The following is a 23658-nucleotide window of genomic DNA, read 5'->3' on the forward strand; positions in this document are numbered from 1 at the left end:
GTTTGGTGTAAAGTTTTAACATGCACACATGGTTTTCCCTGTTTTCCAGGGGGTTTGTCAAATGACGGTATTCCTCCATATACATCTATTCATTGCATTAGTTTCGTGCAAACTAAAACATTCCGTATCTTTATTGACATTTTCAATCCATCTTTTTTTAGGATCTCCTTTCAGCTTTCTTTCTTCTATCTCGAGCATTATTGCTTTTACAGCTTCATCTTCTGACCTTCGTTGCACATGACCACAGCAACTGTGTCTTCTGTTGAGGTTCTTCTTCACTCGTATTGATTTGTTTTTTTAATCTCTTCCTGATTTCTGAGTTTGGCATGCTTTCTTTCAGAGGCAATCCATTCATCCTTCGTATCATTCTCATCTCTTATATCTTCGGTGTGCAGTGCCCATATTTCACTTCCATACATCAATACCTGTCTAATACAGGATTTATACACTAACTATTCCAGATAAAGGAATGTTTACATACATCAGGATACCACCTAGTTGCCTCCACTTATTCCATGCTGGCTTTATTCTTGATCTAACGGTTTAATTCTGCTCCACCTGACACCTCCATCATGTCTCCAAGGGAAAAATAAATTGTGACCTTTTTCAAATTAAATTCTGAGCTTAGGAACATTTATTTTTGTTCTTCATCTTTTTCTTGCAATGATTGATCTTCACATCTTTTACATAATAAATTTTCCAGCTGGAGTCATCAATAAAAAAATTTTAAAGTCAGAGTCATCAGGAAGAACCCGAACAGGTAAAGATGGAGTCATCAGGAAAACCCGAACAGGTAAAGATGGAGTCATCAGGAGAAACCCGAACAGGTAAAGATGGAGTCATCAGGAGAAACACGAACAGGTAAAGATGGAGTCATCAGGAGAAACCCGAACAGGTAAAGATGGAGTCATCAGGAGAAACCCGAACAGGTAAAGATGGAGTCATCAGGAGAAACCCGAACAGGTAAAGATGGAGTCATCAGGAGAAACACGAACAGGTAAAGATGGAGTCATCAGGAGAAACCCGAACAGGTAAAGATGGAGTCATCAGGAGAAACCCGAACAGGTAAAGATGGAGTCATCAGGAGAAACCCGAACAGGTAAAGATGGAGTCATCAGGAGAAACCCGAACAGGTAAAGATGGAGTCATCAGGAGAAACCCGAACAGGTAAAGATGGAGTCATCAGGAGAAACCCGAACAGGTAAAGATGGAGTCATCAGGAGAAACCCGAACAGGTAAAGATGGAGTCATCAGGAGAAACCCGAACAGGTAAAGATGGAGTCATCAGGAGAAACCCGAACAGGTAAAGATGGAGTCATCGGGAGGAACCCAACTAAGTAAAGATGGAGTCATCAGGAGAAACACGAACAGGTAAAGATGGAGTCATCAGCAGGAACCCGAACAGGTAAAGATGGAGTCATCAGGAGGAACCCGAACAGGTAAAGATGGAGTCATCAGGAGGAACCCGAACAGGTAAAGATGGAGTCATCAGGAGGAACCCGAACAGGTAAAGATCGAGTAATCAGCAGGAACCCGAACAGGCAAAGATTGAGTCATCAGGAGGAACCCGAACAGGTAAAGATGGAGTCATCAGGAGGAACCCGAACAGGCAAAGATCGAGTCATCAGGAGGAACCCGAACAGGTAAAGATCGAGTCACCAGGAGGAACCCGAACAGGTAAAGATCGAGTCACCAGGAGGAACCCGAACAGGTAAAGATGGAGTAATCAGCAGGAACCCGAACAGGCAAAGATTGAGTCATCAGGAGGAACCCGAACAGGTAAAGATGGAGTCATCAGGAGAAACCCGAACAGGTAAAGATGGAGTCATCAGGAGAAACCCGAACAGGTAAAGATGGAGTCATCGGGAGGAACCCGAACAGGTAAAGATGGAGTCATCAGGAGGAACCCGAACAGGTAAAGATGGAGTCATCGGGAGGAACCCAACTAAGTAAAGATGGAGTCATCAGGAGAAACACGAACAGGTAAAGATGGAGTCATCAGCAGGAACCCGAACAGGTAAAGATGGAGTCATCAGGAGGAACCCGAACAGGTAAAGATGGAGTCATCAGGAGGAACCCGAACAGGTAAAGATGGAGTCATCAGGAGGAACCCGAACAGGTAAAGATCGAGTCACCAGGAGGAACCCGAACAGGCAAAGATCGAGTCATCAGGAGGAACCCGAACAGGTAAAGATCGAGTCACCAGGAGGAACCCGAACAGGTAAAGATCGAGTCACCAGGAGGAACCCGAACAGGTAAAGATGGAGTAATCAGCAGGAACCCGAACAGGCAAAGATTGAGTCATCAGGAGGAACCCGAACAGGTAAAGATGGAGTCATCAGGAGGAACCCGAATAGGTAAAGATCGAGTCACCAGGAGGAACCCGAACAGGTAAAGATGGAGTCATCAGGAGGAACCCGAACAGGTAAAGATGGAGTCACCAGGAGGAACCCGAACAGGTAAAGATGGAGTCATCAGGAGGAACCCGAACAGGTAAAGATGGAGTCAGCAGGAGGAACCCGAACAGGTAAAGATTGAGTCATCAGCAGGAACCCGAACAGGTAAAGATTGAGTCATCAGCAGGAACCCGAACAGGTAAAGATGGAGTCATCGGGAGGAACCCGAATAGGTAAATATGGAGTCATCAGCAGGAACCCGAACAGGTAAAGATGGAGTCATCGGGAGGAACCCGAATAGGTAATATATGGAGTCATCAGGAGGATCACGAATCGGTAAAGATTGAGTCATTGGGAGGAACAGGTAAAGATGGAGTCATCAGGAGGAACCCGAACAGGTAAAGATCGAGTCACCAGGAGGAACCCGAACAGGTAAAGATGGAGTCAGCAGGAGGAACCTGAACAGGTAAAGATTGACTCATCAGCAGGAACCCGAACAGGTAAAGATGGAGTCATTGGGAAGAACCCGAATAGGTAAATATGGAGTCATCAGGAGGATCACGAATCGGTAAAGATTGAGTCATCAGGAGGAACCCGAATAGGTAAATATGGAGTCATCAGGTAGAACCCGAATAGGTAAAGATGGAGTGGAGCCATCAGGCGGAACCTGAATAGAATTCAGGTTTTGGTTGCTACTCCTCTACCCACAAACCCATCAAGCACAGCCAAGTGAGCCTTACAAAAACAATTTGTTAGAGTTCAACTCTCCGTAGGCACAAAGAGAAAAAACAAAAACATTCCTAACTGCCTGCATGGAATTTAATTCCATCAAACTCCTTTTCCACATATTGAACAAGACCATTATTCCATTATTCTTCACCTCTCACCATAACCCTCATTTTATTCATGTCGACGTGTAAACCCTTCTTCAGTACACTTTCCCATTTTTAAAACATCTCTTTTGCTTCTATTTCACGTTCAGCATTCAACACCAAGTCATCAGCATACAATAACTTGCTTGGGAATCGCAGCCTTTCATTCCTCGTCAAGTCTTCCATCACCATTACAAACACGAGAGGATTTAAAGCTGATCCCTGGTGCAATCCGACCTCGACATGAGCCGTCTACCGGGAGCCCATTGAAAAACCTCTCTTGGTACTTCATCATATGCTTTTTCTCGATCAACAAACACATGACGGTTTCTTTCTCTTTACCAAACACTTCTCTTGACATTGCCTCAACACCAAAAAAAAAAATATATATATATATATATATATATATATATATATATATATATATATATATATATATATATATATATATATAAAATCTTCGATTCTGTTGTTGATCTTTCTGTAGTAAAACCAAACTGGTTGTTGTCTATCATGTATTTACCTCCACCACCAAAGGTGGACAGAGGTTATGTTTTCACCCCTGTTTGTTTGTCTGTGAGCAGACTCTCTCAAAATGTTATGGACAGATTCAGAAGAACAAGCCGATTACATTTTGGTTCAGGTCCAACACACACACACACACACACACACACACACACACACACACACACACACACACACACACACACACACACACACACACACACACACACACACACACACACACACACACACACACACACACACACACACACACACACACACACACACACACACACACACACAAAAGCCATTTTCCCCGCTAAAGCAGGGGTTACCCTTGCGGGCCCCATGACAATCTTCTCCACTTTACCCTGTTTTCTGCATCTCCCCTTCTTAATCCCCTTGCCCACATTTCCTCTTCCACCACATTTAGCCAAGTTTTTCTCGGTCTTCCCCGTCCTCTACTTCCGACTACACTCATTTCCAACACTCCTCTCACCCAGTCACTTTCATCCTTCCTCAACACACGACCCAACCATCTCAACCTGTTTCTCTTCACAACCTCCATCACAGACTCTATTCCCATCATCTTCCGCAAGTCATCATTTGTCTTCCTCTCTCTCAACGATACTCCACACATCCACCGAACCATTCGCATTTCCACCCTTTCCAGCCTTTGTTGCTGCTCCATGTTCAGTACCCATGTCTCACTCCCATAAATCATCGTACTCCTCACACATGAAGCATACACCTTTGCCTTCAGCTTCAACGACACTCCCCTCTTTGTCAGCACGCCACTCGGTTCCCGAAACTTCTTCCATGCACATCTCACTCTAGCAACCGTCGAAGAGTCTGATCCACCTTCTCCATTCAGCATGTCTCTGAGATAGCAAAATGTTTTCACCCCTTCCAACTTCACACCATCTCCAAGATCCAACTCAACAATTCCTTCATCTGCTGCTCCCTCTATGCACACCTTACACTTGAATGTAGCTGCCACACTGGTTAATGACCCTCTCACCCCACTACATTTTCGATGAACCCATTCAGCACACATTGTACACTGAATGGAGTTCACTCCGACACCCTTCCTGCACACAGCACACGGCCACTTCCCAGTCCTTTCCACCTCACCACATGCTTTACCACTTGCCATCACCTTCGTCTTTCCGATATTCACCTTCAAACCTTTTGCCTCCATACATTCCTTCCACTTGTTCATCTTCTCCTTCAGTCCATCCATACTCTCTGCAATCAACACCAGATCATCTGCATACAGCAGCTCCCACGGTAAACCCTCCTTCACCCTCCGAGCCAGCACCTCCATCACAACTACAAATAGAAGTGGACTTAGTACCGACCCCTGGTGCACTCCTACCCTCACCTCAAACTCACCACTGTTCCCATCCTTCGTCCTTACAGCTGTGCGTGCTCTCTCATACATTGCCATCACCACTCTGATCAACCATTCCTCCACTCCTAACTTCCTCAATGCCCATGCCATAACTTCACGTGGAACCCTATCAAATGCTTTCTCCAGATCAACAAACCCAAAAAACAACTTCTTCCTCTTCTCCATGTACTTCTCCTGCAACTGCCTTACAATAAAAATTGCATCTGTCGTTCCTCTTCCTGGTATAAATCCAAACTGCATTTCGTCAATCTTTACCTTCTTCCTTATCCTCTTCTCCAACACCCTTTCCAATACCTTCATTCCATGCTCCAATAACTTTATTGCTCTATAGGAGCCACAGTCCAGAGGGTCACCTTTCCCCTTGTACAGAGGGACGAGGGTACTCGGTTCCCAATCCACTGGAATGCGGCCTTCTTTCACCACCAGATTACAGATCTCTGTCATTCTCTTCACACCCCAACTTCCCGCTGCCTTCAACATATCTCCCACAACTCCCGTCGGCCCTCCTGCTTTTCTACTCTTTTAGCTTCCTCAACTTCCTTCTCAGTTGTCTTCTCTTCTTGTCCTAAAACCGGGTTACTCTCGATGTTGCTATCCCATTCATTTTCTACATTCAACAGTCTTTCCATATATCTCTTCCATCTTCCTTTAATTCCATCTGAATCCACAACAATTTGTCCCACTTCATCCTTCAAGCAACTCACCCCCGTCACATCAAATCTCTCTCTCGCTATCTGCTTTGCAATCCTGAATACCGCTCTCTTACCCTCCTCCGAATCCAAGCGTTCTCCAAACATTTTCCTATGGGCCTCCTGCACCTTTGCAACCTTATAACTTTCAGGTGCTGCCTCTTCTTCCACCGTACCCTTCGCCTTTTGCCATTCCTTGAACTTCTTCCTCTTCTCTTCAATCATCTTTCCAACTTCATCACCCCACCACCATGTTTCCGAGTGCCTCGGTGGTCCTTTTGTCCATCCACATACCTCACCAATGGCTCCCAATAGACGATCTTTCATTGACATCCAACCACATCATCCTCAACCATACTCAGCCTCTCTCTTAATGCTTCCTTCACTTGGCCTAGCAGTGGGATACAAAACAAACTATTCAGCCAGGCGGAGGTATACGCTCTACCGAGTACCATTCTAGTGACAACTTGTATTGGTCTTTTAACCAATTCTTCCCCTTAACAATTACCATGGCATTGAGGTATTACAAAGGGATACAACAGTGCACTTGATCTAATAACCTAAATGTTTCATTGCCCTCCATTCTCCAAGTCCACCTGATGCCCCCACCAGCCCCTTCACATTAAACCCTTGAGCTCCCCTTGGAATGCACATCACCAGGTAGGCTGAGCAAAGTTACAAAGCGGGAACCAAAATAGGAGTACGATTCTGAAGTCTCCAACTTGTTGGATGATGTCTGCTCGGCAGTAGCAGCACCATGGAGGGCTGGACAGACAAGAGGAAGGAAAGTTGATGAAGTTATTTTCGTAGGTTTAACAAAATAATAATAATGATCGATTAGAATGTGATTTTACAAGCATGAAGAAATGGTGGAGGAAACGAGGCAGGAGTGCAGAGGTTATATGACAATGAATGGACACAAAGGGAGAGGAATGGTGTGCAGGTTGAAGGGAGCGGGGGTTGTGGGATATACAACAGGCTGTGGAGATGAGTTAGGTATGGAAAAAGAGTGAAGAGGAAGTCAAACATACCAGACACAGATTTGCTCGTGTACAGCCCTCCATTGAGGCTTCCAAATATCCTCTTGGATAGAGAATCACATTGGCACTTGTCCAGGTCTATAAGGTTTAGGGGCAGGGGAATTTGGGGGGAGGGGGGGTTATTAAGACCTATCACTTCTATTTTATTGCCAAAACATCGAAATAATTCATCAGTGTTGATCCTCCCTATATTTTATTTATTTGTCTGCAGCCTGTGGCTGCTTGGCTGCATCATTTTATGGGGGTGCAGCTGCGCCGCTGATGCAACCAACGCCCCTGTAACCAGCACGCCGGTGCTCATTTTACCAACCTTGGAAGGATGACAGAGAGAGTCAACCCTACCTGGTGTTGATTCAACAAAATGACAGGGGCTTGAACTCAAGACCCTAGGAGCAAACACCAAGTGTGGAATATTATACGAGATGTCTTTGGAATCAAACCCAGGTCCTCTAGTCTATAATTTGGGTGCAAATCTCGCTGAAGGGTTGTTTTTTTAGCCGCGTCACGTCGCGTACACTGGCTCAAAGAGAGCTCCGCGTTCTCCTTCTTCTTCTGGTGAAGACAAAACCTTTAGGACGCGGCTCTTGGACACATTTGTCCTTGTTTTTAAAATAAATAGAAACTGATCAGACCACTCCACCTTAGATCTCCCAGATTACTCAAACTTTAAGTCTTACCTCACAGACCACAACTATGTCATTTTCTTGGATGAACCCTCGTATATCGCCATCCTAAAGAGTATTCTATTTATTACATACATAAAATGGTGGGTTTTGACCCCCCCCTCCCCTAAGCTACAGACATGCCCCTCCCATCCCTTTCACTTCCATCTCCACCCAGCTTCCTTTCCCCCTGTCCTCTTTTCCCCTTCCATCCATTGGGACCATACTCTGTGCAGAGCGTTGGTGCTGCCTAAGCAGTCTCCTTGGCTATTGGACACAATCCTGGACGGGTCGCAATTCCGACAGTATACCAGCATGCTGGCACTCATTTTGCCGATCTCAGAAGGATGACTGGCAGAGTCAATCCCACCTGGTATTAATTCAACAGCTAACCAGGATTTGTACTCAGGACCCAAGGATCCCAAACCCACGACTCCAGTCATTAAGCCAACAGGCATTTTCCCCCATACTGTTCCTTTTCTCAATTATATTTCTTCAATTTCATCCCCACCACATTTTAACGAATAACAAATAGATGGCACCCAATCAGTTTCATCACCAATCGAGTGAACATCAAGAAAGCACCCACTACATAATTACAGCATAACAAATCCTCACTAACATCAAGTCCACTTCGAACCTTTACCTCCAGACACAGCTGAAGCAGAAACAGCAGCAGCAGAAGAAGCAGTGATAAAAGGAGCCGATGCAGCCAAACTTAAGGCCCCCTCCCCTGCATTTTCAGTCACTCTATGCCGAATGCCCTCGATCTGTGACTTTTGAGACGAGTGCAGCTCTGCGTAGGCCTTCTGTTCCGTAAAGACAGGTGAGCAACCATAGTCGGCAGACGGCCGTGAACGGAGGCGTCCGGTCCAAGTGTTATCAGCGATTTCGGAGGTTGCCGATAACCTGGTATCCATGAGATCAACTGCGGCCACCGAGCTCGCTTGAGTAGAAACTTGGGATCCACCGAAACCCAAGAAATGGTAGACTCGTCGAAAGCCGAGAACGGTGCGGTGAAGAATGACAAGAACCAGGAGGAGAAAGGAGCGTGCTGTGTATCGAACCACCTTGATGGTGGAACTCAGAAATCCTGTGGCACACAACAAGTCAGTGAGTGCGTGTATGTATGTATATATACAATTTGTCCGATCATGCTTGTATGTGGATAAATACGTTGGTTCTGTGTGTATGCATGTATACTATATATATATATATATATATATATATATATATATATATATATATATATATATATATATATATATATATATATATATATATATATATATATATATATATATTACACATATATACACACAGAACCATATTTATCCACGTACTAGCATGATCAGACAAATTGTCGCCAACATTTCTGGTATGATCGATGAAACAATCAAGGTGCTTTGAGCATTAAATCGTGCAGCATTGACCATCGCTCTGTTTCGGAGAACACGTGGTTTGTACTAACCGATGCATAAAAAAACATGGTGCGTCATTTCGAGCACGTTCGTACATTTTAAGTAATCTCTTGTTTTTTTTGACTGTTTTACAATTTGATGTGGTTTTTCTTTATGTTTAGTCATCTCACAAATGGGGTTTTGGGAAGGAGTACATCACGAGTCAGCCCGACAGTTTGATTGAATGTCAGCAGCTGATAACAAGGAATGTTACTGCAGATGGAGACCATTTGGCTCATCATTCCCTGCACTCATAAACACCACATTAATCCAACTTAGACTCGACTTCTTGGGGTGGGGCTAGGGGATTGGCTACTTACCAGTCCTGCCATCATATACCCCTCTATCACCAATGCTTATAGGTATTTATCTAATTCCAATTAAAACTATTCTACTGTTTCTGCTGCTACGACCTTTCCAGGGAGACCATTCCAGGCATTAACTACTCTCTGAGCGAAAGACCCCTGCCTGACTACGGTCTTAACTCTCCTCATCTTTACTCAAACATTGTAGACTCTGGTCATCTTACTGTCCATCCTGATGAAAAACTTACACATTTATTTTGTCTATACCCTTCATATTTTTGAAAACATCTCTCCTCAAGCCCCTCCTTTCTAATGTATGAAATCCTGTCTCCTTCAGACACTCGTCGTGGCAGAGTCGAGCTAGGTCCTGAATCAATCTAGTTGCCCAACGCTGAACCCTCTTTACGGCAGCTATGTTCTTCCTCACGTGACCAAAACTGAACACAATATTCAAGACGAGGTCTCACTAAATTGCCAGAGTATTAACACCACCTCTTCTGATTTATAATTTATCTCCCGAAGAATACAACCTAAAACCCTGTTTGCTTTTCCTGGAAGTTCCTCGTACTATCCTGTCTGCTTGCCCCTCAGATCTATAACCACCCCCAGATCCTTGTGTGTGACACATTACAAGATTGCCTCTTACATCATGTAACCTCTATTTTCATTATTCATACCCATCACCAGCAGCTTACATTTCTATATGTTAAACTACAACTGCCAATCCATGAAAGCATCTCTACCTTTCCTGAATTTGATCACCTCCCTTTCTGCTATTTAAGGCCAGACCAAAATCAATCCCGTGAACCCCTAAATTTTGTAGTCTGAATAATTAAAAAAAAAAGCGAGTGGGTGGAATAAAAATAAAGACCAATTACTGCACCATAGTCCCAAGAAGGAAGCCATATATATATATATATATATATATATATATATATATATATATATATATATATATATATATATATATATATATATATATATATATATATTGTTAAGGATTCAGCGAAGGAGGGATTCTCAACCCACTCCGGCCGTCTCCGGGATCTATAACGCCGGCCGACTCAGAACAGGCCTCGGGTCACGCGTCTTCAATCGCGATACCAACGTAATCCTTGTACCTTGCCAGTTGGGGAAATAGAAGCCCGGTTACAGACTGGTTGTGTCAGATGCCGAGCGTTTTCTGCCAGTCTGTAACCATTTTGGTTTTATATGCCAATCGAACGGATCGTTCAACACGACACGAATTAATCCATAGCGGCAACTTCATACGAATTAACCAGATTTATTGGGGAACATCGGGGATCACAACACAAGCAAATTTCACGACAATGGTTTTATGAACAATCCTCAACCCATTCTTAGGGCCGTCACACCTTGACGTTTTAGCCAGCGTATGGCAACGTATCAAAATGTATGTAAAACACTGGCGTACGCTGAACTATTGATGTTTTTTTCAGTTTTGGGCGTATTCATAACGAGTTGGACGTATGCATAACGTATTAGTAACGTACACAGAACGTTTCGATAACTTATAGATAACTTATACCAACGAATGCTTTGCGTGTTGTCGGCGTCCACAACCTATGCCCAACGATAGTCTAACTTATGCATAGCGCGGCAGCGTATTGCCGACGATCACGTGGCGTAGCCTATTAATAGGCTGCCGCTCAACGATTTAAATCATAACCGCAAGAGACATCGAAGTGTCAACATCACCGTCATGCCAAAGAAAAAAAAAAAAAAAAAAAACCATGGAGTCTGGAACACTGACGGGTTCCTCCTGTGAATCCCATTTTTATATACCAATTCCCCTAAACGCTGCCAATACGCCATTATACGGTAGCTGTAAGTTAGAAACACGTTCAGTAAGTTCTGTGGTCGTCTGGAAGACGTCAATTACGTCTACATACGTCAATATGCGTTGGAGATACGTTACACATAGGTTCAAAGCCCATTACTCATATGTTAGAAATAAGTTTTGGGTACGCTAAACATTACCTCGACGCGTTTTGACTTATGAGTAACTTACAAGTAACGTGTGTCAACGATCGCATAACGTGCCTACAACTTATGGCCAGCGTATGCGGAACGTGTGAGTCATACACTGGCATACGTCAAAAAAATGTTGAGCATGCTTAAAATCTATCGACGAGCTCGGTGTACGACGACGTATGCTAGCGTGCTTCTAACGTATACAAAACTTACCCATAACTTATTCGACGTGTGCCAGCGTTTTAGACAAATTTTTCATACGTCGGCATACGCTGGCTAAATCGTCAAGGTGTGACAGGGCCTTTAACTAGGAAACCACGGACTACAGGTTTTGAGGGGGTCGCTACCAACATATGCCTTAGATAACGTGCAGACAAAGACAGACAGCATGCATGCAAGACAAGACAGAGTACTTGGTGAGGTTTCATGAACGAGAGGACAGTGTCAAAAGCACGAATGTCGCTCGCAACAGGCGGATGTCCACGGATTCGAACTCCCAGCTCGAATGCGCCGCGTGGCAAGATGGCAGCGCCGTACTCTTCCTTCTCAAATCACCACGTGCGCACGCCCTCCTCAGCGCGTTCCGGCCCCGCGCAATGTCGACGATGGGCCTCAGCTGATCTCTCTCATGGTCCAGCATACAAATCCAGGCCTGGCCTGTTCCTCAGACAAGGCCCAAATTGAGGTGGCGGGCTCCAGCAAGCGGATCGGCAAACGTTTCGAGCCGTCGGTGTGAGCAGGGACCGTCAGAGGCTCCGGCGTCTCCTCTCCTGCCTTCCTGCCTCGAAGCCCGACTTCCACTTCGTCCTCTCAGTTCCTCTCTCTGTCGAATCACCTTTTCTTTCCTTAGAGTCGATCGCCGATTCGACGTGCAGGCAGCCTCTCTTACGTTCGCTCGCTTCGAAACACGAGCACACTCTCAAAAGCGACTGTTCTCCAAACACTATTCTCTTTTCACGAAGCCTTCGTTCGCTCGCTTTGTTCGCTCCTTCGACACACGAGGACGCTTTCTCCCAGCGACTGCAGTTTTCCAAACCGAGAACTCCTTTTTCCTTTCGTTTTTCTCTCGTTCCACAAGCACGCCTCTCTCGGCAAAGCTGAACAAAAACCCCTCCCCTTCGCGTCACTTCCTCCCTCTCGCCACACCCTCTCTCCAGGCCACACCCCCTCAGCCGACTGAGAGGGGCCTATCCCGGGATGAGGTAGGAATAAGAGGGATCTCTCGGTCCTCCACCACCGCACAGACAATAAAACAGCCTTTTACACTCCCAACACACAAACAACGTCCTTTTTACCAAACTTAGCTATACATGCATTTAATGGGGGAACTGAGCTAATCCTATATTTAGTAGTCCAATAAGGGCCATTTCCATAACAATATATATATATATATATATATATATATATATATATATATATATATATATATATATATATATATATATATATATATATATAACACACACACACACACACACACACACACACACACACACACACACACACGTTATTTTATTTGAAGTTATAACCTTAACCGACAGTGGGGAGAACAAGTATTTGATACACTGCCGATTTTGCAGGTTTTCCAACTTACAAAGCATGTAGAGGTCTGTAATTTTTTATCATAGGTACACTTCAACTGTGAAAGACGGAATCTAAAACAAAAATCCTGAAAATCACATTGTATGATTTTTAAATAATTAATTTGCATTTTATTGCATGAAATAAGTATTTGATCACCTACCAACCAGTAAGAATTCCGGCTCTCACAGACCTGTTAGTTTTGTCTTTAAGAAGCCCTCCCATTCTCCACTCATTACCTGTATTAACTGAACCTGTTGGAACTCGTTATCTGCATAAAAGACAGCTGTCCACACTCAATCAATCAGACTCCAACCTCTCCACAATAGGCAAGACCAGAGAGCTGTCTAAGGACATCAGGGACAAAATTTTAGACTTGCACAAGGCTGGGATGGGCTACAGGACAATAGGCAAGCAGCTTGGTGAGAAGGCAACAACTGTTGGCACAATTATTAGAAAATGGAAGATGTTCAAGATAAGTCAATCTCCCTCGATCTGGGGCTCCATGCAAGATCTCACCTTGTGGAGCCTCAATGATCATGAGAAAGGTGAGGGATCCGCCCAGAACAACACGGCAGGACCTGGTCAATGACCTGAAGAGAGCTGGGACCACAGTATCAAAGAAAACCATAAGTAACACACGACGCCGTCATGGATTAAATCCTGCAGCACACGCAAGGTCCCTCTGCTCAAGCCAGCACATGTCCAGGCCCATCTGAAGTTTGCCAATGACCATCTGGATGATCCAGAGGAGGAATGGGAGAAGGTCATGTGGTCTGAGACCAAAATAGAGCTTTTTGGTTTAAACTCCACTCGCCGTGTTTGGAGGAATAAGAAGGATGAGTACAACCCCAAGAACACCATCCCAACCGTGAAGGATGGAGGTGGAAACATCATTCTTTGGGGATGCTTTTCTGCAAAGGGGGCAGGACGACTGCACTGTATTGAGGGGAGGATGGATGGGGCCATGTATCGCGAGATCTTGGCCAACAACCTCCTTCCCTCAACAAGAGCATTGAAGATGGGGGCGTGGCTGGGTCTTCCAGCATGACAACGACCCGAAACACACAGCCAGGGCAACTAAGGAGTGGCTCCGTAAGAAGCATCTCAAGGTCCTAGAGTGGCCTCGCCAGTCTCCAGACCTGAACCCAATAGAAAATCTTTGGAGGGAGCTGAAAGTCTGTGTTGCTCAGCGACAGCCCCGAAACCTGAAGGATCTGGAGAAGATCTGTATGGAAGAGTGGGCCAAAATCCCTGCTGCAGTCTGTGCAAACCTGGTTAAGAACTACAGGAAACGTCTGATCTCTGTAATTACAAGCAAAGGTTTCTGTACCAAATATTAAGTTCTGTTTTTCTGATGTATCAAATACTTATTTCATGCAATAAAATGCAAATTAATTATTTAAAAATCATACAATGTGATTTTCAGGATTTTTGTTTTAGATTCCGTCTTTCACAGTTGAAGTGCACCTATGATAAAAAATTACAGACCTCTACGTGCTTTGTAAGTGGGAAAACCTGCAAAATCGGCAGTGTATCAAATACTTGTTCTCCCCACTGTACAAGTAATTTACTGATTTTCCGACTGCCTGGATCATCAGCTGGGCACCGTTTATCATCGAGGTTTCGATCCTTTCAGTCCAGAACCTCTCCAAACAGCGGATCCACAACCCCAGTCGCAGGTCCACATCAGTAGATAACTCAACATCAATGGACCTACAACCTCAATGTTTTGTCCAGACAGTCTGTCAACACAGCAATGCAATATGCTTTGTCAAACTTACTTAAATATTACTTTTGTTTAAAGTATTACTACATATGTTTAACTTTAAACATACACCACTTTATATGCTAATATATTAAGCGATGAACACTTTACCTTGTAGACATGTCCATTACACCGCACCTCCATCTAACCATAGACTCAAACTGTCATTAATAACCGATTTTAACATTCTGCACTGTGTAACTGAGCAACCACCAATAAATTATTTTAATGCTTTAATATTGATAAAGTATTTTATAAATGATATTTATTTATTTAGTATCTAAATACCTCCATTATTTAATACTATTGATTAAAAAAATATATATATATATATTTAATCAATCGTATTAAATTAAGAATTTACCTCACTAAAATAATTAATTCATTTCTATTACATCAAATGCAAAGCAAGAGGAAGTCGTTTACATGAAAAGCAAACAAACTTAAATAAAAGGTGATGATGGCAGATACAGAACATTCTGTTCTTACAAAATGAAGGATACTCTGAAAAATTGAATTAAATACTCCAACCTCTTTCATGTTTCACTCCAACAGATGAGGTTTTGCAAGAGCAGTAACACGTATCAGCAGCAACCACCCCCTCATATTTAGAGCAGCAACATAATGCCTGCTCCCTCTCCGAGTGCCCGTTGAACAATGAAGAGGGAGCAAAAGAACCCTCCCACGTTTCTGAGGACAAGGTGGACGAAAAGTTTCCATCGCCCATCTGGCCCTCTCCATTGGCTAAGTGCATGCTAGAAAATGTACCTGTGGTTATGGAAAGAAAGACCAATAAGGGAACATCAACAAAACGATTAAATCAGCTTTATCCAAATTACAAATGACCACCCAAGGAAAGTAGTAAAAGTAAAATAAGATGAAGAAACTGTCTCAAATCCCCAAAATCATGTACATGGTAACATGGCAGGACCAACCTATTCCAGCATGATGAACTTCCTTCAATCCTCCTTGGAGACGCAAGGGAAGAGAGTCCGACGTGGATGAAGAATAGGAGACTCTTGAATTTGCGTCTCCGGCACTGTAGTGCCAAGTCTTCGAAGTGCTCAGGTTGGATTGAGAGACCATTTCATGCGAATCAACCTCATGTCGTGAGCTACGGGTGTTACGCAACCTGCTGATGCAAGAGAAACCACCCATTGGCAAAAACAGATATAAGAGCTCATCAAAACATTAACAACCACAGGTAGTTACGATGATGGTGTACATCGAGAAGATTAATGACTTATTGGGGGATTATGTCGAGAAAAAAAAAAATCTTTAGTTCCTTGAAAATAACTTGGTAATATAGGTGTTCCCTTACGGCTTACAAGGAACTTCAACGCAAGAGGAGGCCATTAGGCATGTCAAGCATGTGTAATGGTTGCCAACCTATGGTTGGTTGTCCATGTTCCATCCTTATTAAATGCTGAGCGTCAAGCAAGGAAGCAGCATGTACCATTTTTAAAAGTCTTCGGTATGACTTGTGCGGGGTGAACCACGGACATCCCCAAACCAGAAGACACTCCAACTATTACACCAGAGTCTGGTTGAAAAATAAATAAATAAATAAATAAATCTCTTCTCAGCACCAGGGTTGTAAGTTAAGACACCCCTTGCAAATCAGTCAAAAGTTTCAGTGATGAAGTTGGCAACAAACAAATTTAAACGATTGCTCTTAATCTCCCATCATAAAATTATTACCGCGTGGAGACATCTGCACGATCAGCAGCAATAGGTGTGGTGGAGACAGCCAGGCCGCTGTGCCGAGTTAATCGACGGCGAGACATTCTGGGCGAGGCATAAATGGGTGGCAGAGAATGCTGCGTCTCGTACTCCAAAGCAGCTGAAGAATAACTAGAGCTGTGAAAGTCAATAAGGTGGGGGAGAATCGATTGTGGTGAGAGCCAAGGCAACAATCCCTTCATCGTTGCAAAAATGAGATTTAAAGCCAAGATGGTTGCTTTAACAAGGAGCTTATGCTGGATTGGCTCAATGATCCAAGGAGATTAATGTCAGACACAGCTTGGTCAGTTGCAAAGGTATGTCACAATGAACTGGAATGAGTTTTATAGACCACTGAATGAGTAAATTAATAATAATAATAATAATAATAATAATAATGAAGAAATATCAATTAATCATCAAGCTAAGGAGGGACTCACCTTTTCTAGTAATACCTAAGAAAGGTGAGAATGATTGCACAAAAGAAAGGTCAAGGTTCGCAAGATACCACAGGCCTGAAATGTTTTTTATTGTGATATAAAGACAATATAATAGCATTGTGTGCAAAAATTAAAATTTAAAGATTTATCTCCACTTGCATTCATCAGGCATAGCCAACCAGAGGATGGCATTAGTTAACCCCCTCCCCTCCCCATAGCACCACTCAAAACCCCATCCTCCAAAAAGAGAAAGATTACAACACCTCTACCACCCCACCTCTGGTTCGACACACTCAAAGGTAGCAAATGGAAACATCCGTTATTACCTCCACCACAGAAGGTGGACAGAGGTTATGTTTTCACATGTCTGTCTGTCTGAGAGCAGGATATCTCAAAAATTATGGACAGATTTGGTCAAAACTTGGTGGACAGGTTTGGTGCGTGACAAGGACAAATTGATTCAATTTTGGTGAAGATACGGATCGGATATGAGAATTTTTAAAGAGATTCTTCACCATTGAGAGATATGGTCAAAAACAATACATAGCACGTATATCTCAAAAACTTGTGGATGGATTCGGATGAAACTTGGTGGATGAGTTGGGTAGGTGACATGAAGCAGATTAGATTTTGGTCCAGGTCTGGGTGCAGACCCGTCCCATCAGTGGGACACAAAATGTGAACTGTTCAGCCTGGCGGAGGTAATGTGCTCTATTGAGTACAATTGTAGCATTTATATGTGTGTAAACTGTGCAAACGTTGCGCTTGTAACAATAACAAAGGCTTCAAAAGCCACGTTGTCATCTTCTATAGACCTCACCCCAACTGCTATTGCCTTCGACGAGACCAAGGTTGAGACACGTTGGCAATGACGAGACTTTTCCCCGGGGAGATGTGGCAGATGGAATAGTTTGTGACGAACACCCTTGAGATAATCATGCAAAATTAACCCAAAATTCCACTCTCACAATCACCCAGAACCACGAGCAAAGAATCTCTACAAAAAGCCGAGGCAAGCCTCGACACGGCAGCCCTAATCCCTAAGGCAGTATACCTAGGAAGAAATACAAATCAAGCTGTTCTGCTTCCATAGAACAACCGGCACAAGGAAAGCAGGATCAAAACTGCTAAGAGATCAACATAATGAAAGCTGATTTCAGACAAAACTCTGGATAGATGGTTTAGTGAGGGGCATGAATCAACAAGCCAAACATTTGCACACTCAGGACAGATCACCGCAGCACAGGTAGTATCTGCACAAGCCAATGAACGTAGGATACTCAGACGGTTGTCCCATTGGTACTACACTGCTCCGTCCAACCAGTTAGAGCCAGCACCAGGGGACAGTCGTACAGACATGTTTTGTGATTCGAGGAAGGTGTAATGAGCTTTAAACAGCGTTTTTTGTAATATCAGGTTTATAACAAAAACAAGGTCAGGGGTGATTAGGATCTCCAACACCAGCACTATGTATGCCTAAAGAACAGGGCACCACCGGCTGTTTTTGCTGAGTAAGGGAAAGAAGAAAGACGCAAGCTTTAAAAACTGAAGGCACGACCAATTAGCACAGGGGCCCAGTGGACAAGACTCAGGTCGGACATTTCGACCTCCAAGTGGTCTTCATCCTTTCTTTGGGAAAAAAAACAATTTAATCAACTGCAAATTATGTCCACGTTTTAATTATCTTCATTTGTCAAGTTTCTTGTGATCTATCAAAGCGATAGAATCGTTGCGGCTGAAGAAAAACAAAAACAAATAAAAGAGGGATTTTTTTTAACTTTCGTGTGGGTCATGTGATGCGTGGGTCATGTGATGCGTGGGTCATGTGATGCGTGGGTCATGTGATGCGTGGGTCATGTGATGCGTGGGTCATGTGATGCGTGGGTCATGTGATGCGTGGGTCATGTGATGCGTGGGTCATGTGATGCGTGGGTCATGTGATGCGTGGGTCATGTGATGCGTGGGTCATGTGATGCGTGGGTCATGTGATGCGTGGGTCATGTGATGCGTGGGTCATGTGATGCGTGGGTCATGTGATGCGTGGGTCATGTGATGCGTGGGTCATGTGATGCGTGGGTCATGTGATGCGTGGGTCATGTGATGCGTGGGTCATGTGATGCGTGGGTCATGTGATGCGTGGGTCATGTGATGCGTGGGTCATGTGATGCGTGGGTCATGTGATGCGTGGGTCATGTGATGCGTGGGTCATGTGATGCGTGGGTCATGTGATGCGTGGGTCATGTGATGCGTGGGTCATGTGATGCGTGGGTCATGTGATGCGTGGGTCATGTGATGCGTGGGTCATGTGATGCGTGGGTCATGTGATGCGTGGGTCATGTGATGCGTGGGTCATGTGATGCGTGGGTCATGTGATGCGTGGGTCATGTGATGCTTGTGTGTCATGTGATGCTTGTGTGCCATGTGATGCGTGGGTCATGTGATGCGTGGGTCATGTGATGCTTGTGTGCCATGTGATGCGTGGGTCATGTGATGCTTGTGTGCCATGTGATGCGTGGGTCATGTGATGCGTGGGTCATGTGATGCTTGTGTGCCATGTGATGCGTGGGTCATGTGATGCTTGTGTGCCGTGATGTGTGGGTCATGTGATGCTTGTGTGCCATGTGATGCGTGGGTCATGTGATGCTTGTGTGCCGTGATGTGTGGGTCATGTGATGCGTGGGTCATGTGATGCTTGTGTGCCGTGATGTGTGGGTCATGTGATGCTTGTGTGCCGTGATGTGTGGGTCATGTGATGCTTGTGTGCCGTGATGTGTGGGTCATGTGATGCTTGTGTGCCGTGATGTGTGGGTCATGTGATGCTTGTGTGCCGTGATGTGTGGGTCATGTGATGCTTGTGTGCCGTGATGTGTGGGTCATGTGATGCTTGTGTGCCGTGATGTGTGGGTCATGTGATGCTTGTGTGCCGTGATGTGTGGGTCATGTGATGCTTGTGTGCCGTGATGTGTGGGTCATGTGATGCTTGTGTGCCGTGATGTGTGGGTCATGTGATGCTTGTGTGCCGTGATGTGTGGGTCATGTGATGCTTGTGTGCCGTGATGTGTGGGTCATGTGATGCTTGTGTGCCGTGATGTGTGGGTCATGTGATGCTTGTGTGCCGTGATGTGTGGGTCATGTGATGCTTGTGTGCCGTGATGTGTGGATCATGTGATGCTTGTGTGCCGTGATGTGTGGGTCATGTGATTTCAAGTGTCTGCACATTGGATGAATGTAGTCAATTCGACTGTGCAGCACAACTTGGTTATCTGTGGGTGCATTCATTAGCCTCGGCTCACTTGTCCCTGAAGGGATGGGAGAGGCTATTGTAATTGGTCTGTGTGTTAATGTCACGAGTGTGTGAGTCCACAAACAGATCTACTTTAGAGATCGTTCATTCTCAAATCTACTGTACTCTGCATGTATATTGCTCACTCTTCTTCATGTCTGGCTGATGCTTCCTCGCTTTGGGATTTTAGCATTTCGGGTAAACAGCAAGAGACAGACAAGTGAGTTTCTCCCTTAATCCCCGAGCTCGTCAAAACAAGAGAAAGTCAGGACGTAAATGATGAAACAGAATTTGAAAAGTAGGCCAACACTTGTCCACCTGTTCCATTTATCCAAAAAAAGTAGAAAGACTATTACTGAAAAATATTGTTCCGGTTGTGGGGGTAGATTGGGGAATTTCATAGGAAAGTTAGGATTGGATAGAGTTGTTTGGTCCGTGGACGTGGAGACATCTCGATGTAATTAAGTAGGGAAACTGCGAGCTTAAGTGTTACATGTCACCACACGGGGGATGGTGCGGTGTTAATTAGATAGGATTTTAGGATAAGTTCCCCCAGTATGTGACTGGCCCCTGTGACCTATTCCAACGTTTTTACATTGACAAGCTAGCCGAGCAGGCAGAGGCCCCGCCTTCCTGGGTTTTGTGCGAGCAAGCCATGCCCCGGAGGTGGAACGGTTGTTCGTTGTGACATCAGGAGAGATCAGAAGCAAGGAGGTTGGTGGCTTGGTTGGTTCAGTTCGAAGGGAGGAATGCACCAGTTCGGTGTGAAGGATGCACGAGGTCGAGAGAACGTAGTTAGGAGATGGCCTGTAAGAAAAGGGCTTCACTGCTGGCTTTCCTTTGATGCATGAAGAAGATGGCACGATTCTCGTATTCATGCTGAGGCAAATTGGCTCGCATACTGAGCAAGACGTTGGCCATTGGCTCTTGGTTGAGTCATGCGAGACAGACCCCGAAGCCTCGTGTATGTCAAACAGTAGGTCAGTGAGGAAGATTGACGCACAAAGAAGCTGCACGTGGTCTCTGAGCCCTGGTGTTGAATACCGCTCCCGAATTGCCTGACGTACGTTTTTCCCGATGCGAGAGAGCAGCTTGGCGCCATATTTTGGGCGTGTCTACACGTGCAGGATGAAGTGCCTCGATTCCAAGTTCCACAAAGTCTATCTCTGGACCAAGCTAAGTACCAGAATAAATGAAGGATTTGTTTTCCCCTTGTCTGTGTTTAAGTCTGTTGGTAGACGCGCCACGATTTAGGATTTATTTACTTTACGTTATTATCATTACCTTTTGAATTGTTATCCCTTGTAAATATTTATTTCTTTTCATTAAATTTCGCGGTAATTTTAATTTGCTGTGTCCGTGTATTTGTCGAGGGGTTTGAGTATAAACTCCCCCCCCCCCACCCACCCCCAGTGCATCCTTCTGAGCCTCCATCGCTCCACCATTGCACCCCGCCCCTCCCGCGTTATAATCTCCGAGGATCAATGCGTCTGCCTCCCAAGGAAAACCGTTCGGCTATCCGGGCTGGTGGTGTTAACCGCCCGTCACCACAAACTGGATCGGGGTTTGTTTAACTTGGTGTTCGACAGGGATTCACTGCGCGAGTCAAGCAAGTCAATCCGAACGTCGGAATTTTCAACTGCCTTTTGCATCGCGAGAACCTTGCTGCGCAACATCTGTCACCAGATCTTTCGGCAGTGGTGCAGGAGGTTGTCGCCATTGTCAACTTCCTCAAAGCCAGCGCCGTGAACTCTCGCCTGTTCGAGAAGATGTGTGTTGACTTCGGGTCTGAATTCCAACATCTCCTCTTCCACTGCAGTGTGAGCTGGCTCTCCCGCGGCAAGGTCCTGCGTTGTGTAGTGGAGCTACGAACAGAGCTGCAGATATTCCTCAACGAGAAGAACCATCGCCATGCCATCCGGTTCCACGAGAAACCCTGGATGCTCAAAGTCTGCTACCTCAATGACGTCTTCACCTCAGTGAACGAACTGAACAGATCCATGCAAGGCAGGGATCAAAACATCATCACGCTCTCCGAGAAACTGTCGGCCTTCAAGGAAAAGCTGCTGCTCTGCAAGGGGAAACTGGAGCGCGGAAGAACAGTGGCGTTTCCGTCATTAAACGAGTACTTGGAGGAGTGGGAGGACGACGAGATTGGAGCGCTCGATTCGATCAAGCCTGTCCTGGTGAACCATTTGGAGAACCTGATCACCAAGTTCGATCGCTACATCCCGGACAGAGATTTGGCGTCCCAGCACTGGATCAGGAATCCGTTCCAGGCTAAGGTTGACGACCTGTCTGAGGATGTCCATGGACTGCAGGAAGAGTTCAGAGCTGCATCACGACAAGTTCCATCGACAACTCTACGCCAAAGCGTCACTTGGAGAGTTCTGGACTGCGGTCAAGAAAGGAAAGCCCAAAATCGGCGCCGAAGTCATGAATGTTCTGCTCCCCGTTTGCGACCACGTATCTGTGCGAGCAAGGCTTTTCGGCGCTGATGGTCATCAAAACCAAGGCGCGCAATCGGCCCGACCCCGGCCACGACATGCGCATTGCGCTCAGCAAGATCGAGCCCCGCATCGAAGACATCATGCAGACGAAGCTGCAATTACACCTCTCGCACTAATATAGTATGTATTAGCACTGGTTGTCCGATTTTATGATATTATGTTTCGTGGAAAAAAGACGCTGAGTGAAGCTTGGGTCGCGAGATTTTCACCACAACCGGATTTGGGTCGCGCTCAAAAAAGTTTGGGAAACACTGCTTTAACTGAACCGCCAGACCCGCGACAATATATTGTTGCGGCCGGGGGTCGGGATGAGAAGACCACGAGGGGGGGGGGCTATCTCGGGTTCCCATCAGACTCTCCGGAATTGCAGGCCGTCGCACACGGATAACTCTGACGTGGAGGGTCGCTAATCGATCGTGAACGCCAATAACTCAACCAAGTGACCTAGTGTCCTCCGTTTAAACCGGTTACATATTTAATCATGTGACCTAATTACCGGGGGACACACCCTTTGTACATCTTGTCCGAACCAGGTCACCTTTCTGGGTCAGATGCAGCTGAGCACCACTGCCAAGGACGTACTGGCTACAAGAACGGATCATTGGGAATAATGTCCCGGCTCGGCTAGGATAGGATACGGACCATGCTGGATCAATGAAAGAAGACAAAAATGAGCTGGGAACATTTCTACACAATCATTTATTAAGAGGCAGGATAGGAAAAGCATGTGGCACAATGAATAGATTTATTGTTGTGTCAGCAGGGATAGAAAGAAATTTGTGAGGTGCGACAACAAAACAAGCAACTTACAAAGCAGACAGAGCAGACTTATCCCGATATAATTCTTCTGCACTCTTAACTTAAGCGGGAACAGGCGCCATGACACACACACACACACACACACACACACACACACACACACACACACACACACACACACGAAGAGGAGTTAATCTCAAATAAGGAGAGGAGATGAGGTAGGTTAACGGTCTCATAATACCTTGCACAGTTGACTGA

The 23658-nt window shown here is 45.1% G+C and overlaps 1 protein-coding gene across 7 annotated transcripts in view; it reads right to left on the bottom strand.

The window, feature by feature from the left end:
* The window catches only part of LOC147012054 (SUN domain-containing protein 1-like), a 70443-nt gene that overhangs the window by 13675 nt on the left and 33110 nt on the right, over window positions 1–23658 (bottom strand). For 4 of the 7 annotated variants that reach the window (XM_085858151.1, XM_085858149.1, XM_085858148.1 and 1 more), the window contains 6 exons: window positions 16388–16546; window positions 15622–15821; window positions 15218–15454; window positions 8224–8670; window positions 6907–6993; window positions 6533–6640 (listed from right to left, as the gene is read on the bottom strand). In XM_085858151.1, the coding sequence (XP_085714277.1) occupies window positions 6533–6640; window positions 6907–6993; window positions 8224–8670; window positions 15218–15454; window positions 15622–15821; window positions 16388–16473 (1165 nt within the window). In that variant the 5' untranslated portion in view covers window positions 16474–16546. The remainder of the gene's footprint in view (window positions 1–6532; window positions 6641–6906; window positions 6994–8223; window positions 8671–15217; window positions 15455–15621; window positions 15822–16387; window positions 16547–23658) is intronic. The other 3 variants (XM_085858153.1, XM_085858150.1, XM_085858154.1) reach the window with 2 other exon arrangements.

This window comes from Eptatretus burgeri, chromosome 15, assembly GCF_056783735.1.
Source record: "Eptatretus burgeri isolate ZD-2024b chromosome 15, Ebu_testis_v1, whole genome shotgun sequence".
NCBI classification, from domain to species: Eukaryota; Metazoa; Chordata; class Myxini; order Myxiniformes; family Myxinidae; genus Eptatretus; species Eptatretus burgeri.